Source organism: Papio anubis, chromosome 2, assembly GCF_008728515.1.
Source record: "Papio anubis isolate 15944 chromosome 2, Panubis1.0, whole genome shotgun sequence".
NCBI classification, from domain to species: Eukaryota; Metazoa; Chordata; class Mammalia; order Primates; family Cercopithecidae; genus Papio; species Papio anubis.
In genome coordinates this window covers 60487783-60506572 of record NC_044977.1, presented here as the reverse complement: position 1 = coordinate 60506572, position 18790 = coordinate 60487783, and the positions used below count along the sequence as shown (strand labels likewise).

Genomic DNA, 18790 nt, shown 5'->3' with positions numbered 1-18790 from the left:
TGGGCTTTGATGAGCAAGGTTTTCATTGAGAGAATGAGCATGTGATAAGCCAACAAAAGGTAAGGGTAAGAGGAATATCAGCAATCAGTATTTATAAATATCGTTTACTTCCCCTCTGCTTCTTTTTTCTTTTTTCCCCCCATGCCTCTGAAGACCAACGTTTCTCATTAACTCTGCTGATGGAAGTAAGCAATATTATAATTAGATAGCCAAAACATAATATAAACAAAAACAGTAAAATAACAACAGTCCTCTGGAAGTGATATAAAGTTTGCACATACAGTGACAAATTCAATTTCACACAATTTCATCGAGTATAATTATTTCCAATTTGTAGACAAGGAAAATGAAGATATATTCCAAATTTAGCAGTAGTCCTTTAACATTAAGTGGCAGAGCTGTAATCCAAGTTACTTTGGTTAATTCCAAAATTAGAGTTCTTTCCCTGACAGCCAAGCGTGGTGGCTCACACCTGTAATCCCAGCACTTTGGGAGGCAGAGGCGGGTGGATCACCAGAGGTTAGGAGTTCAACACCAGCCTGACCAACGTGGTGAAGCCTCGTCTCTACTAAAAATACAAAAAAAATTAGCTGGGCATGGTAGCATGGGCACCTGTAATCCCAGCTATTCGGGAGGCTGAGGAGAATTGCTTGTACCTGGGAGGCGGAGGTTGCAGTGAGCCAAGGTTGTGCCACTGCACTCCATCCTGGGTGACACAGCAAGCCTCCACCTCAAATAAAACAAAAACAAAATTAGAGTTCTTTCCCTGAGAAAAAGACGCCACCTAAATGCAACTGTGTCCCTAACAGAGAGGGAAAGATATCACAGATCACCCCATCCTGTCACATCATCAACTGAACAAGTCAGCATGGTACCTTGGTACTGAAAGTGAGTACGCAGATGTGGGAAATTAGAATGCTATATAACCTCTACATATTTCTTTAACTGAAAGCACTACATGGCACCACAGATTAATATTCATCTCAGACTTAGGTAACTGAGAAGCAAATAACCACAAACTACATTTGCAAAAACCAATTATTGGGTTAAAATACATTGCAGCACTGGCCATATACTAGATTGTGTCTGTGAGGAGGGGAATGAGGCCATCTTAATGTAGCACCTCCACAGGACACACACATAGTACACACACACACACACACGTGCTAACCAAGCTGACCCTTTTTTCACATGGACAAATACCTCATCTTGTCTTAGATGTGTACAAAGCACACACGGCTGTTTCCACAACCTGCTTTTGCCATAAATGACTGCCCAATAAAATAAAAACTAATGATTAACTTTTGTGCCCTGGAAATCACTGAATAAGAAAAATATATTTCCTGAATAGCCTTTGCATATAGGGCACTGATATTCCCAAGCTCTCCAAAGAAGCTTTAAAATGACTTGCCGTTGTGAGTTAGTCACAGAACTAACATAAATACATGACATAGAAGAGGTCAGCTCCTGAATTGAAATATTTACTAACCACACGGATATTTTGGTTCTAAACTTTCCCTGAAAATGTCTCTTAACCAGCCTCTGCTTATGAAACACCTGGAGTCTGGACAGTCACCAAACTCCCCCAATTCCGTATATCTGGAATTGGTATTACTGTAGGGTCAATAATTATATACAGGTTATTTGCTAAGCACTAGAGATACACAGTCCATTAGGGAAGAAAAGCAAATAAATTAAGATCTCAAAGAGAAATAGGACTTAACCAGACCCGATGAGAACTACCACAGCTGTGAAGAATTGCAGGGCTCAAATCCTAGAGAGGTGAAACTGTTGTCCTTAGAGATCTACTGCCTCAAACGGCAGATGTAAGGCTGAGAAGCTGAGCAGAACTTTCAATAGACTCACGGCCTGAGGAAATAAAACATTGGAGTTCAAGGCCCTCCAAGGTGGAGGATCTATGGTAAAACCCCTAGACTTTTGGCTGGCACCCGGAAGAACTATAGCCAGGGGGAACTGGAAATAGTCTGGCCATTACAGAGTCTCAAGCTCTGCTTCAAATCATCTCAATTCCTGACTAGATTAAAGCTAATCTGAAATAGAAGTTTCTAGAAGCAAAGGTAAATCCTCTCCAGAGACACATCACACTATCTAGATCTCAAATAACCTCCACAAATTTTCACATAAAATGTCTGACACTCAGTCAAAACTAACCAGGCATGTGAGAGAAAAAGATGTGACTGAAAGCCAAGAACAACAGAAACAGATCAACCTGGTGGCCAGATATCAGAGTTATCAGACAAAGTTTAAAAAATGATGACTGAAAAACACAGTGAAATAGCCCTGCACACTGACCAGAGCAGCTTAAATAAAACATACCGATGATATCAAGCACTGATGAGAAGAACAGTTTTTATTCTTTTTCTTTGGCTAAAAGAGACAGAAAGTAAACACAGTAAACTATTAACATTATGTAGTAGGTACACAGTTATCTATTATACTATTTTCTGAACTATTCTGAATTTTTGTAACATTTCATAATTAACTGTTTAAAAAAGAAAAAAAAGATGTGGCTAGAGAGATCAGCGAGGGTTAAATTATGTTAGCCTTCAGAAGTCATGTGCAAGAATTTATACTTAATCAGCCAGGTGCAGTGTCCCACATCTGTACTCCCAGCACTTTAGGAGGCCAAGGCGGGAGGATTGCTTGAGGCCGCGAGTTCAAGACCAGCCTGTGTAACAGAGCAAGACCCCATCTCCACAAAAATTAAAAATAAAAGTAATAAGACCTGGCATGGTGGTTCACACACCTGTAATCCCAGAACTTTGGGGGGCCAAGGCGGGCAGATCACCTGAGGTCAGGAGTTTAAGACCAGTCTGGCCAACATGGCAAAACCCCATTTCTACTAAAAATACAAAAATTAGCTGGGTGTGGTGGTGGGCACCTGTAATCCCAGCTACTTGGGAGGCTGAGTCATGAGAATCACTTGAACACGGGAGGCAGAGGCTGCAGTGAGCTGAGATCACACCACTGCACTCCAGCCTGAGGGATAGAGCGAGACCCTCTCTCCAAAAAATAACAATAATAATAATAATAAAAAGATAAAAGTAATAAGTTTTTAAAAAATATTTTACACTTTATTCTTCAGGTAATAAGAAGGCATTAAAGGATTTTAAACAGCGGAGTGACCGCATGTGACTTGCTCTCTATATAGATCAGTCTAGTCTCAATATGACAAAGAGAGGGAAGGCAAGGGAGCCCTCTGGGAGGCTGCTGCAGTAACCCAGATAAGGGATGATCATGGCTTTTCTGCTGGCAATGAAGAATAGCTGTAAAGATCTGAATTACAGAGTATGAATTGTCTAAGGATTTGGGGTTTAGTTCTCAAAACTGCTAAATTATATCCCAGTCAAATGAGGAAGCAAAGGAGGCCACTGGGACAAAGAGAAACCTAAAATGAGAACAATTTCATTAGAGCAAGGGCAACATCCAGGATAAAGCCTGGGATTGGTAAAAAGAAAAATGTGAATTTTTCTGTAAATCCTTAGAAGAAACACAAGTAGTTCTAAAACTGAAAGCTAACAAGCACTCAGCTCCACACCAGATGGTCAGATAGATACATTCACAACTTGCCAGCATTCTAAGGCCTTGTGCACCCTCTTCCAAGCATGCAGATGCTTTTATCTGAGAGGAAAAAAATTCTACTTCTGATTCTGACAGCAAATGCCAAGTCACATCTTGCCAGTAGAGAATGACATCTCCCAACCACAAACTCACCTAAAATTTTACAACCTTATTTTCATTTTGACCACTACTTCCACCAGCCCTGCTGGAAATTAAAAGAAACTGAGGAGGGATGACAGTTTCTGAAGAACTCAGCTTTTTTATCTGCACCCCCCCAAAAGTAGATCTGTTTCTCTAGATTATTCATGAGCAGCCCATGTGTTATTCTGTGAAGAAAAATTAAGCATATCAAACAACTTTATTCCCATATTCTGAAAAATGAACCTCAGGCAGAGTCTGACTATTTCTTCAATTGCTCTATAATCCTATATTGAGAAAATACTTAAGAATTAATTTTCTTTATCATTACCCTTTGAGCCTTTTCAAAAGGTTCAGGTTTAAAATTAAGCACATCAAGTACCCAGTCTAGCTAGTTTGGTTATAAATATACATTCCTGGAACTGACTTATGAATGGCTACTTTGCTAGAGATAGGATTTTGCATGATATTTTCCCCCCAATCTGTTCACACCATAAAAAATATTCAGAGATGTTCTTTTTAAAGGAAGCACTTTCCACACACATGCCCATGTAGTGTCTCAATTTGTATACATTCTGCTGGGATAGTTTGGTTTTAGAGGCAGGGTAGTATACTATTTGCATTCAACTTTTTTCACATGCCAGAATAAGTAAAACTGAGACAAACATGATTGTCTTCTGTTCCCAAGGTATAACGTGCCTTGGCCTGACATACTAAGAGGTTCAGGAATTAATCACTAAATGACACAACTTCCTGCTTCAACATTTAATCAGAAAACACCCTTTCTCATTCTCTCCAAACAATGCTGCTGAATCAAAATTTCAACCCATCAGAACTCAGGCAACTAGAGGCATGATAAATACCATCTAACAGATCTTAATAGTTAATAATAAAACAGTAATAAACTTTATAATTATTTATATATCACGCTTTGATCAAATTTACGAGACTGAATACAATTTCTAAAGTTATAGGCAGATTTCCTCAAATAGTTATCACCATCACAATCCTGGAAAAGATAAGATGCTCACAGACATTTTTACAAAATGCTCTAAGGTTGAAATAAGAAACATGTGCTTAACACCCCTTTAGGGAAATCCCAAGATTAATTTCCAGAGTATGCAAATACCCTTTGGAAATACATGAAAGTCTGGCTGCAGACTGCCCAGAGGACGGATGCTACCATTCCAAGATACATGCTCTGCGAATAATACTCACCGGGTTAAGCGTTTCTTCAACAGAATGATGAACGGTCCACCAGTCTGAAGTCCATTCCCACGCGTTCCCCACTATGTTGTATAAGCCATAACCATTGGGAGGGAAGGCATCAACCTAAAAATAAAGAAAGGAAAAATGCTGTCAAACTATTCACCTGGTTTAGAAAAAGTCTTCAGTGCAGAAATGCAACAAGAGCTTTAATTTCAGAGTATGAATACTGATTTTTATTCCAATAGTCAAAGTACAATTCGGCCAACATAAAGACAAAGAAAGGGGCATTTTTTTTTTTTTTTTTGGCTTTGAGCTCTTAGAGAATTCAGAAACCTAAAGAGAGTTCATATTAAATGGCATGAAAGTCAGATAAATTATTCCTAATAGAGTTACTAATATTATCATAAATTAAAAATTTGTATCAAACATTGGGTGAGTAGGGGGAGGATAGAAGATACTTAGACTTTCAAAATCATTCACAGGAAAATCCCATTGGACCCAATATGAGTCTTGCCATCAGAGCTCAACTTTCCTGGCCACAAAATGTCTTTCAGCACTGAGAGACCCCAAGTCAGTCAGCTCTGTCCTCTCCACAAGTTTCTGCCAACTCATCATCTTATCTTAAGCCTCAAAACTTAAGGGGATTTGTTTTTATAAAGAAAATGTGAATTCATTATCAACTATATTGGTAATAGAGGGTTTTCAGTCTCTGAAACCTAAGTCTCAGGCAAAGTGTATGCATTCTTCAGCAGAAAATTATACATTTCAAAGGCAGGTCAGACAGTCTGCCACATAATACTGTCACAAACACGGGACCAAAGTGTAGAGTTTTTATAAAAGCGGGGAGAGCAAGAGAAAAAAAAAAAATCTAACTGAACAATAGTAAATGCAGAAAGTTTTGCTGGCTTAATGGCTTAACATTTTTCTCAACATTTTAAAATGGAAATTCTCAAATATAAAGGAAAATTTCATTTTTAAAATGAAAAATATATATACATATATCAAGTAATCCTTGGGGGTTTAACAATCTTTTTGTAAATCCATGCTTTTTCCATACTAAATGAAGTAGAATGGAAGGAATGAATAAACTAAAATTCATTCCATGTGGCTTCAGATGGTTTCACATCTACACATGAATATGGAAGCATCTGATGCTTGGGCAATTCAGAGCACTCCAATCAAAGTCACGAAGCTAGTGTGAAAAGAACTTAATCTGGATGAGTTGGAAAGCTGAAAATTCTCACCACACTGCTTCCAAAATCAGCAATCATTATGGAAACAGCAGTACTTATTCATTGGTTCATTCAGTAATTCCATGCACAGTGACTAAAGACAGGGAAGGCTTCAATGACAAATAATGAATGACCTCAACTAGTTTAATGAGGGAGAAAAAAAGAATATGCCCAAAACTCAAAATCCAATTCTGAAAGGCAGAATGGGATGAGTAGGGTAAGAGAGGGAAATAAAATGTCAGAGAAATTCACAAGAGGGAGAAATTTCTGGCTGAAGGCATTCTCCTTTACAAAAGTAGAGCTGTGTGGGCAGATTTCGAATAGGGCTCAGAGTTCAAAAGAGAAAGAAGAGGCCACAGACATAAACAACTTTTTCAACAATTTGGAGAGGATCCAAAAAAACATGGTAGAGTAATAGCTGGAAGGAGTAGGAAGGAAAAGAAGAAATTCAGTTATTTTAGGAAGAAAAGGAAAGGAGCCAGGGGAGCAAGTGCAGTTAAAAGATGAAACATGCCAGGTACAGTGGCTCATGCCTGTAATCCTAGCACTTTGAGAGGTCAAGGTGAGTGGATCACCTGGAGTTAGGAGTTCAAGACTAGCCTGGCCAACATGGTGAAACCCTGTCTCTACTAAAAATACAAAAAAATTAGCCAGGCAGGTGCATGGCCCATGCCTGTAATCCCAGCTACTCAGGAGGCTGAGGTAGGAGAACTGCTTGAACCCAGGAGGCGGAGGTTGCAGTGAGTCAAGATGGCACCACTGCACTCCAGGCCGGGTGACACAGCGAGATTACATCTCAAACAAACAAACAAAAACAGATGAAACACACGCTGGAGGAAGGAATCATTTTCCAGACTCAAAGAGCACAGGTGGAAGTGCTCTCAAATCAGTCTGCCTGAGGTCCTATCTGTGCACCAACACTATTTTTTTTGTTGTTTTTTTTAGATAGGGTCTTGCTCTGTCGCCCAGACTGGAGTACAGTGATGCGATCACAGTTCACTGCAGCCTCAACTTCCCAGGCTCAAGCGATCCTCCCAGCTCAGCCTCCTGAGTAGCTGGGACCACAAGTGTGCACGACCACACCCAACTAATTTTTGGAATTTTTTATAGAGATGGGGTCTCCCCATGTTGCCCAGGCTGGTCTTGAACTCCTAGGTTCAAACAAACCTCTTGTCTCAGCCTCTCGAAGTGCTGGGATTATAAGCATGAGGCACCAGACCCAGTGACACCAACAGTTAACAGCTAACATTAGGCAAGCAACTTAACCTATATGGGTTAAGTAACTTAACCTATATTTTGTCTGTAAAATGGGAAAAATAATAGTACCTACTCAAGGGTTTAGGTATTTTTTTCTTTACCCACCTTAAATAATTTGATGTTTAAGTGAGGTAGAATGTGGAGGTCACCACCCCTAAAATTACCATACATGAGTATACCACTAAGGAAAATAAAAATTTAACTGCCTGCTGTTAAACCAATCCACTAACTAAAGCTTCCTCTCAGGAGCCTCAGAAGCAAACAAATGTATATGAGAATACTCCTGGCACATTTTCAGATGAATGAGCTGATATGCATTAAAGCCAAAACTAATCATTGTGTAACAAGCAGCATAGCAAAATGTAAATTCTTTAGGCTCACTGGGGTCAAAATAGTTTACTCAGTATAAAATCAGATCTAGCTGGGTCTGGTGGCTCATGCCAGTAATCCCAGCACTTTGGGAGGTTGAGGAAGAAGGATAGCTTGAGGCCAGGAGTTCAAGACCAACCTAGGAAACACAATGAGACCCCACCTCCATAAAAAAAAAATATTTTTTTTAGAGATGGAGTCTCTGTCACCCAGGCTGGAGTGCAGTGGCCTGATCTCAGCTCACTGCAATCTCTGCTTCCTGAGTTCAAGTGATTCTCCTGCCTCAATCTCCTGAGTAGCTGGGATTACAGGTGCACACTGCCACGCCCGGCTAATTTTTTTGTATTTTAGTAGAGGCAGGGTTTCACTGCATTTCCCAGTCTGGTCTCCAAATCCTGAGTTCAGGCAATCCACCTGCCTCGGCCTCCCAAAGGGCTGGGATTACAGGCATAAGCCACCGTGCCTTGCCCCACCAAAATTTTTAAATTAACTGGGCATGGTGGTGTGCACCTGTAGTCCCAGCTACTTGGGAGGCTGGGGTTGTAGAATCACTTGAGCCCAGGAGGCTGAGGTTGCAGCAAGCTGTGATCATGCCACTGCATTCCAGCCTGGGCAACAGAACAGGATCCTGTCTCAGACCTGAAATAATAAATACATGAAATATCAGGTCAGGAAGCTATTTCCCTGTAGTCCATTTCATCATCAAAGTTAAATTCCTGCTCCAATTGACCAGAGCATGTGGACACAAAAGAGCAGCTTAGGTGGACTTGAGATACTACGTGTAAACGATTTCCATAAGATAGAGATCTCATTAAGTCTCATTCTAAACACAGATGGCAGCTGTCTCTCTCTGGCTGGCTTGCTTGCTTTTTCCTTTAGTCCTGTTTGTCAAATTGGTTCCTTTAGGACTCCCAGTAAATGTTCTAATTTGTTTTAGTAACTTCCATGGCAACTTCTTCAGGTTAATTTCCTACACATATGCTGAACTTCCAGTTAAATATTCCAATTCTAAACATCTGTAGAGTGTCCTTATTTCATACTGAACAACGTGTTTTTTGAAAAGGTACACTGATTTTAAAAGAGTAAATGGCTCTATATTCCTTGGTAGCTCATGTAATTAAATAGAAAAGAAACTCTGTAGCTGCAAGTGCTATCAAATATGCATAACTGTCCAAGAAAACCTTGTCATGGCCTTTTGCTAAAATGAACAGGCACTTATATCATTTGTTTGGTTCATCAAAAATGCTTATCACAGGCCAGGCGCAGTGGCTCACGCCTGTAATCCCAGCACTTTGGGAGGCCGAGGCAGGTGGATTGCCTGAGCTCAGGATTCGGAGACCAGACTGGGAAACACACTAAAACACACAAAAAATCAGCCAGGCGTGGCAGCATGCACCTGTAATCCCAGCTACTCAGGAGGCTGAGACAGGATAATCGCTTGAACCCAGGAGGCAGAGACTGGAGTGAGCCAAGATCACGCCATTGCACTCTAGCCTCGGCAAGAGTAAGACTCCACCTCAAAAAAAAAAGAAAAAGAAAAAGAAAAGAAATGATTATCACGGTCTTGTCCAAATGAGGGCCACAAAGGCCATCGCCTGTGTCTCTGGAACAGAGCTCACCCATCTTTCAGGACCAACTGATCCTGTTCAACTGCTGATCACATGGACCCTCCTGCACTTTGGCTTTCAAAGCGCTTATTTGAATATTTGCTACTAGGACAACTAAGAATTGCATCTACAGCTCCACCCAGGCCCATACCTAGGCTTCAAGCTGTACTGCAGCTGCCTTGCTTGTTACACCCCGGCATGCATGAGGGGGATCCAGGCGGCTAAGGCCCTTTTCCTGCCAGCGTCTCTAGTGTGTCCACTGCCTAAGAAGGCCGAATATGGGCCCGGTGGCCCAGTGCCATCCATTTTCAGGGTCAGATGCATCCACAGGTCAGTTGTTATACACTCCTTAGCAGATTCTGACTTTAATGGCTACTGTCCTGCTGTCTGTAACAACCAATACCTTTCTGGTGTCTAATGAGCATCCACAGCAGGCACCTTCACTGACATTCTGTGCATCCTGCAGTACCACTTCTGCTGAACCAAAAGTAGCTCGCTGGGCACCTTCATTCCACACCCAGCTCTATACCAGCAAGCCGGGCTTCCTACCCATTTAAAGTTTGAGGAAAGGTTGAGATCATTTTTTTCCCAAGACCTCTAATCAGTCACTTTTTCTAATAAAACGATTCACCTGCAATAGTAGTTCATTCTAAGGGAAACGTCAGAGGAAACAGCTACTAGGTTTGATAAGTCATTCGCCGCTACCAAATAATGCATCCATTTCCCATGAGTTTGTGTTGGTTTATTACATATGCAACTCACATACATGGAATTTTATACACATATGCACTCATATACTTATTTAAGGGACAAATACTCTCATGCAGTATTTTGTTTCTTATATTAATTCCACCCTAAGAAGAATAATGCTTTATTTATTTATTTATTCATTCATTCATTCATTCATTCATTCATTCGATACAGAATCTCACTCTGTCGCCCAAGTTAGAGTGCAGTAGCGCAATCTCGGCTCACTGCAACCTCCACCTCCAGGGTTCAGACAATTCTCTTACCTCAGTCTCCCACATAGCTGGGATTACAGGTGCCCGCCACAATGCCTGGTTAATTTTTACATTATTACTAGAGGCAGGGTTTCATCACGTTGGCCAGGCTGGTCTTGAACTCCTGACCTCAGGTGATCAACCAGCCTCAGCCTCCCAAAGTGCTGGGATTACAGGTATGAGCCATCGTGCCTGGGCCACAACTATAATGTTTTAACTACTATAGCTAAAAATAATCTTTCATTTCTGTTAGGTCAAGTGCCTCTTTGTTCTTCATCTTTTCTAAAAATCTCTTGTTCTTTCTCTATTGCTTGTTTAGTTTTTCAGTTTAAATCTTGGAATCACTTGGTGATGTTTCCAATAGCTTGTCTGTGTCACACTTAGAAATAAATTTTGATCCCTGCACTTTGGGAGGCCAAGGCAGGTGGATCACCTGAGGTCAGGAGTTTGAGACCAGCCTGGCCAAGACAATGAAACCCCATCTCTACTAAAAATACAAAAAATTAGCCGGGCTTGGTGGCAGGTGCCTGTAATCCCAGCTACTTGGGAGGCTGAGGTGGAAGAATCGCTTGAACCTGGGAGGTGGAGGTTTCTGTGAGCCAAGATCGTGCCACTGCGCTGCAGCCTGGGCAACAAGAGTGCAACTCCGTCTCAAAAAAAGAAAACGAAAAAGAAATAAATTTTTGGAAGAACAATTACTGCATGAAACAAAAAGACAAATATTTTTTTAAATGACTACTGTTAGAAGGGTTGTTGGAAGAAAATTAGTCTCTGTAAGAACAAACCCAGTAAAGGGCTATTTCTCCACCACAAGATTTCCTTTCTCACAGTGTTAAGAAAAAATAAAAATGTGTTTGCTATGCTGTGAATAATGGTGTCCCCTCGAAAATTCATATTGAGACTTAATCCCCAATGCAACAGAATTAACTTGATTTTTTGTTGTTGTTGTTGTTTTTGTTTGTTTGTTTGTTTGTTTTGAGACAGAGTCTTAGTCTGTCACCCAGGCTGGAGTGCAGTGGCACAATCTCGGCTCGCTGCAACCTCCACCTCCTGGGTTCAAGTGATTCTCCTGCCTTAGCCTCCGGAGTAGCTGGGATTACAGGTGCCTGCCACCACGCCTGACTAATTTTTGTATTATTACAAAAGACAGGGGTTTGCCGTGTTGGCCAGGCTGGTCTCAAACTCCTGACCTCAAGTAATACACCTGCCTCGGCCTCCCAAAGTGCTGGGATTATACACATGAACCACTGTGCCCCATTGGGGATTAACTTAATCCTCAATGCAAGTATGGCCTCTGAGGGTGTGACAAAATCATGAGGGCTCCTCCCTCGCGAGTGGGAATAGCACCATTATAAAAGAGCTCAAGGTTGAAGGGAGTGCTCTTTTGTCCTTCTTCTGCCTTCTGCCAGGTGAGGACACAGCATTAGTCCCCTTTGGCAGATACAGTCAACCCAATCATACTGGTGCCTTGGTCTTGGACTTCCCAGCCTCCAGAACTGTAAGAAATAAATGTCTGTTGTTTATAAATTATCCAGTCTGTGGTATTTTGTTACAGCAGCACAAAGGGACTAAGACACTCTTTAACATGGCTTTATGAGTGTATGATTATGCCAACAAAAGGACGGTAAGAAAGGAACTCTTGTACACCCATAGAGGAAACCATGCCCCAAGTGTTCTGCAAAATAATTCAACCATATATCTGAAACTCTTCCCAAGAAAGTTTTCTAACCTTTGACTCAATTATTTTACTGCTGGGAATCTATCTTTAAAAAATCATCAAAGAGCCGGGTGCAGTGGCTCATGCCTATAATCCCAACACTTTGGGCGGCTGAGGCGGGAGGATCACCTGAAGTCAGCAGTTCAAGACCAGCCTGGCCAACATGGTGAAACCCTGTCTCTAATAAAAACAAAAAAATTAGCCAGGCATAGTGGTGTGCACCTGTCATCCCAGCTACTTGGGAGATTGAAATGGGAGAATTGCTTGAACCCAGGAGACAGAGGTTGCAGTGACCCAACATTACATCACTGCACTACAGCCTGGGTGACAGAGTGAGACTCCGTTTCAAAACTAAATAAATAAATAGATAGATAATTAAGCAAATAAAATGGCTCAAGGTTGAAGTGAGTGCTCTTTTGCCCTTCGTCTGCCTTCTGCCAGGAGAGTTCCTTCTGGTGGATGCAGCCAACATCAATCATGCTAGTGCCTTGGTCTTGGACTTCCCAGCCTCCAGAATTGTGAGAAATAAATTTCTGTTGTTTACAAATTATCCAGTCTGTGGTATTTTCTTACAGCAGCACAAAGGGACTAAGACTAAGTCATGACTTTATGAGTATATGATTATGCCAACAAAAGAATGGTGAGAAAAGAACTCTTATACACCCACAGAGGAAAACATGGCCCAAGCGTTCTGGAAAACAATTTGGCCATATATCTGAAACTCTTACCAAGAAAATTTTCTAGCCTTTGACTGAATTATTTCACTGCTGGGAATCTATCTTTGAAAAATCATCAAAGATGTAGGTTAATATTTATGTACAAGATGTTCACTGTAGGGAAAAAAAAAAAAAGAAAGAACCTGCTTCTGATAAATACATTGGGGTTTATTTATATGATAGGTTACCCAGCTGCTGAAAGACAATGTATTTGTGGCATACTGCTAATGACAGATGAAACGTTTCTGATATAGTCCCTGCCTATAATTTAAAACTATTTAAAATAGTAGGATTTTAAATACTGTATCCAGTCTGACCTAAATGCAATATGTAAAAAAATATGATACATATACACCAGAAACACACATGCTGGCAAATATGGTAGTTAAGAGCATGGGCTTTGGAAACAAACCGACCTGGTTCAAATTCCAGCTGTGCCGCTTTCCAGCTGTGTAACCTTGAGCAAGTTAGTTAACCTCTCTGTGCCTCAGAATGCTCACCTGGAAAATGGGGATAATAGTACCTACCTTACAGAGTTGAATGGACAGTAAATGAGACAATTCATGCAAATGCCTTAGCACGATGCCCGGCATGTTGCAAGCACTCAACAACTACAAGTCATTATTAGCATCATCAACACAGAGAACAAATGGGGAAGAAATGCACCGATATGCTAACAGGGGTTATTTCTGGGTGGTAGAATTCCAGGTCAGTTTAGCTTTCTCCTTTATAGTCTTCTTGTTTTTCCAAATATTCTACAATAAGTATTATGGAATTAGAAAAGAAAATCCACCATCCTGGCTAACACAGTGAAACCCCGTCTCTACTAAAAAAATACAAAAAAACTAGCCGGGCGAGGTGGCGGGCGCCTGTAGTCCCAGTTACTGGGGAGGCTGAGGCGGGAGAACGGCGTAAACCTGGGAGGCGGAGCTTGCAGTGAGCTGAGATCTGGCCACTGCACTCCAGCCTGGGCGACAGAGCAAGACTCCATCTCAAAAAAAAAAAAAAAGAAAAAAAGAAAAGAAAATCCATTATACAAAAAGAGCATCTGATTAATTATTAGTATTTACTACGTGCAACAGTGAATGCATACACGAAGGGAACACCATGTGAGTCAGAAAATGAGCAATGCCTTTCACCCATGTCTACTGGGAGCCGCAGTTCTCAGCAGTTGCCACCCTCCTGCAGAGGTCTCATTACTCACGGGCGCAGTTCCTTGGAAGCCGTCCTCGCCAGTGTTGGTCACCGGAAACTCGCCCTGCCAAATGTTGGCATAATGCTGGCCTTTGGGCTGCAGTTTGTTGCCCCAGGGGAAAAGTCTGTCAGAAGAGACACAGGCATCAGCCTGTCAAACAGGCACAGGTTTTGGATTAAAGTCAAGAGAAGGGATGCAATGAAAAAGAGAACATTGCTCACTTGTTCTGAGTGAGCCTTTTCAAATATATATATAAATAAATAAAGCTTTTAATCAGGATTTATTTTCAATTTCCTTATAACTTCTCATGTCACATCCACAACAGCCTCAGTCTTGCCCAGGTACTCAGGAGGCCTGAAATAAATCACAAAACTAAAAGAAGGGCTTATAGAAAGCTGGGAGAGTAGACCTCACTTTGGACTTATATGGTAGCGTGATCAGGCACCACCACACCACACTTTTTTATAAAGCCTGGGCTATTTTAAGGAGCCTTTCCTAGAAGATGTGAACCCAACATGAGTTTTCTGTCTCATGGCTCTAGAAGCAGAGAAATACCGCTGCTTCAGGAGATGCCCAAAATAAGAAAATGCTAAAAGCAAGGCAGTCTGCCAAGCTCTAAGCAGTGATATGTAACTCAAGGGGGTTGAATTGCTAGGACTTGCTTTGGGGCTGCAGGGAGCCCACTTGGCCAGACACTTGGTTTAGGGGTGATAAAAGATTTGTGAACCATTCTCCAGTGTCTTCTAAGTAATTTTGTGGAAAAATAAGAAAAAGAATTATTGTCGTTACTAACTTTCTAACCAAAGTAAGTTCCATGGAGTTTTTTGTTGTTGTTTGTTTGTTCAAATGATCAACATATTGTCAGGCAAGATGAGGCCCTCTAAGTACCTATTGTGCAGGCCTCCCCGACAGCTGTATTCCCACTCGGCTTCCGTGGGCAGCCGCTTCCCTGCCCACGTGCAGTAGGCAACCGCATCATTCCAGGAGACGTGGAGAACTGGATGATCCGGCCTGGGGAACAGCAAAAGTAGAATGAACAGCAGCAACAGAACAGGAAGCAGGAACTGGCTTCAGCAAAGCGCCCATAATCCCTCTCATTTCAATCTGTGACACTGAGGTCATCCTAGTCCTGAAGTCAAACCCCAGCCATGCTACATCTGTCACACTCCACCAAAGGTTTCTGACAACCCAGGCTCCAAAATGGGTTACAGTTCCACTGGGAACTAGACTGAAAACATTTCTTCACTTTGTAGGCTTGGACTCCCACAGAATTTCATTGCTATGGCAGATGCAGAGATACTCCAGCTGCTAGGAGGGCCATCAGCAGAAGCTTCTAGCTCCTTTGGGGTTTAGCAGAGCTGAGAGCCATGTCAGAGCCACCAGTGACTAACCAACGACAGCAGGGGCATACAGACCCAGCCATTTCAGCCTACAGTGGCTCAACCTAAGGGCCACATACACCCTAGAGGCCCCTGCATTGGCTGGAGCTTGGTTGGACCTGCATTATGGCTTTGATTTTTCCCTCTGCCTGGTCCTGCTCTGGCCCCCTCCTTTCCACAGGTGTGGAGCCCTAACATTCTGCATCCTAAACTCTATCTCAGCCTCTGTTTCCACAGAACCCAACCCGTGACCCTTGGCTTTCAATTCTGTGTCTTTCTACTTTTCCTCTACAGGTGGCCAGTCTTTTTTTCCTGAGGGTATAAAGGGTGTGGAAGCTTGGTTAAAAAAAAAACAAAAACAAAAACAAAAAACAGAGAAAAAGGGGATAGACTCATTCACCCAGCACTAGATGGCTTTGGTTGAATTCCTGGCTCACTTTTTTTAAAGTAGGCTACACATTCCTAGTTCATTCCTTATACATCTTTCAATTCCCCACAGTAATTACACCAGGACTTTCATTTATTCTTTCAACAAACATCTACTGAGTACCTATCACATGCCAGTCACTGTTTCCCAGCACAGACAAGAGATGTACTCTTCTCAGAAGACCCATTGGTGTTGACTGCATGAATAACACACATTTCCCTTTGGGTTTTCCTTCCTCCCTTAGCTTTTTACTCTGTTACTAAATTCAGGAAAGCAGATATTAACTGGGAGCTAAGAAGTGAAGTCCACCTGAGAAGCCCAGGAATCCTATAACTTTCCACCTTGAAGCCTAATTTCAGCACAGAGGTTTCCAACTCAGGCTTTGAAAGACGTTTGACTTTTGTCAAGGGGCTATATCCCTAAAGCTGAACTTCCTATACTACCAGCTCCCTGACAATGAGGGCAATAACCAGGAATGTTGTTAAAAATAGTGACTTAAAAATTGCATCTGAAAAATTAGGTTAGAAGAGCAGGTTTCTTGGGCTGCTGAGATGCTGAGTCCTAACCCAAACCTTGCTCCAACTCCAGAGTTTAAAGTGTTACTCTATTTTTGCTTGAGATAATTATTTCCTTGCCACCCTAGAGACTTGCTGACCGACTTGGCTCTCTGTGGTTTTCCAGTTAGATGGTGGCTTCAAAGAATTCCAATCCGGGACTAAAGATCATGTGAATCCTATACCCAAGGCCTAGGCTTCTACAGTGGCAACCTGGCAGGACACAATTAATTATCCATAAGACAGATGTCTTCTTCCTCATAATGACCCACTAATAAGAGAGAATAGAAACAGAATGTAAAGATTAAACATGTCATGAGGTTTGGAATAGGCCTCTCAAAAGGAGCAGGGAAACTGGGAAGAGGCAACTCTTTGACAGGCCAAATGAGGAAGGAAAGAGGCCACTAATTAAGAGCCTTCTTATGAGCAAGGTGCAATGTTTGGGTCTTTACATACATTATTTCCCGCCATCTTATTTTCCTACCAATTACAGTTTGTCATTCTCACCATTTTACAGATGAAGACGCCCACTGAGTTCTTTTGCCAGGGCAAAGGGTATCTATTTTGCAATGGAACTTGTCAACTGGGGAAGGAGGGACCAGCCTCACCTGTGCCAAATAGTAGAGTCAGGCCCTTCTGGGTGTCTCCAGTTAGCGCCTTTCACAGGTAACCACCAGGGAGCAGCTGCAACCTCAAAGCAACCCAGAACAGGCTGATGTTAGCTACTAACATCAACTCTAGAAAAACATCAACTTAGTGCATGCAGCAAAAATCTCAATGTCTTCAACTTCCATTTGGGTTACCAAACAAATACATTTGCCAGAATACAAAAAAAAAAAAAAAAGACTTATATGTAAATAAATCTTTAACAAAAAAGTATTACTTAATATCATAAAGCATCACAGTGAACAAATAAATACGTATTTAAATGGTGTTTATCTGTAAGAATTTTTTTTTTTGAGACGGCGTCTTGCTCTGTCACCCAGGCTGGAGTGCAGGGGGTACAATCTTGGCTCACTGCAACCTCTGCCTTCCAAGTTCAACTGATTCTCTTGCCTCAGCCTCCCAAGCAGCTGGGACTACAGGCATGTGCCACCACGCCCAGCTAATTTTTTGTATTTTTAGTAGAGACAGGGTTTCACCGTGTCAGCCAGGATGGTCTCAATCTCCTGACCTCATGATCCGCCCACCTCGGCCTCCCAAAGTGCTGGGATTATAGGAGTAAGCCACCGTGCCCGGCCTTTGTAAGAATTTTTTAAAAGTGCATGGCTAGTCAATCCTCTACAATCCCTAACAAGTGAGACAGGTAGTGCTGCTCCTATTTAAAAGATGGGGAAACAGAGTTAACCTTACAATTAAATGTGAGGCTGAAGGTCAACCATGGTGGTCAGAGATCAAGCTGAAGCACAGAGGAAAAAATGGAGTGTGTTTTCAAAAGACCCTGATTAAACTTCCAACCCAACATTGGCTGGGTGACCCTGGGCAAGTTCACTACTTGTCTGGACCCTCCTAGTCCTTGTCTGTGAAATGGGAGCACACCCACCTGCCTCACCTAACTCAGAATACAGAGGTCAAATGAGGTAAGATTGGAAAATGCTCAGCAAACTGCAACTAGAACCTTAACTCCTACTTTATGGTTCTGTTAACTAAAATAACAACAGTCAGTGGTCCTCATTTAGTGAATGGTTTAGTTAGGAACACAGGCTTTGGAGCCAGTCAAAATGAGATTTGAATCATGGCTCTGCTGTTCACAGTGTGACCCAAGGCAACTTATTTAACCTCTTTCCCCAAGCCTGTTTTCTCATGTGGAGATAGAGATAGTAACAGAACCTATATCTTGGGTTATTACAAGGAGGAAATATAATACGCATACAGGACTTATGACTATGCCCTTAGCAACTGAGGTTAATATGACTTAGCAAGCACTCAGTAAAGGGAACCAGTCTCACTATGGCCCCATGACACTCAGTCACAAGGAGAGCCACAAAACTAATCATTGCTGCTAATACTAGCTAAAGAACAGACGTTGCAAATGATTCTTTTTTTTTTTTTTTTTGAGACGGTCTCACCCTGTCGCCTAGGTTGGAGAACACTGGCACGGTCATGGCTCACTGCAGCCTTGACCTCCCCAGCTCAGGTGATCCTCCCACCTCAGCATCCCAAGTACCTGGGACTACAGATGTGCGCCACAATGCCCAGCTAAATTTTTTGTATTTTTTGTAGAGACGGGGTTTTGCTATGTTGCCCAGGCTGGTCTTGAACTACTGGGCTCAAGTGATCCCTGCCCAACTTGGCCTCCCAAAGTGCCGGGATTACAGGTGTGAGCCACTGCACCTGGCCTGCAAATGATTCTTCCAATACAAATACAAATACAAATACAAAAGAAAGTGACTCACGGTTATCCCCA

The 18790-nt window shown here is 41.9% G+C and overlaps 1 protein-coding gene across 3 annotated transcripts in view; it reads right to left on the bottom strand.

The window, feature by feature from the left end:
* The window catches only part of SUMF1 (sulfatase modifying factor 1), a 105354-nt gene that overhangs the window by 40840 nt on the left and 45724 nt on the right, over positions 1–18790 (bottom strand). For all 3 annotated transcript variants that reach the window (XM_017955273.3, XM_021933298.2, XM_003894161.4), the window contains exons 4-7: positions 16992–17074; positions 14912–15034; positions 14033–14147; positions 4939–5052 (exon numbers count right to left, since the gene is read on the bottom strand). In XM_017955273.3, the coding sequence (XP_017810762.1) occupies positions 4939–5052; positions 14033–14147; positions 14912–15034; positions 16992–17074 (435 nt within the window). The remainder of the gene's footprint in view (positions 1–4938; positions 5053–14032; positions 14148–14911; positions 15035–16991; positions 17075–18790) is intronic.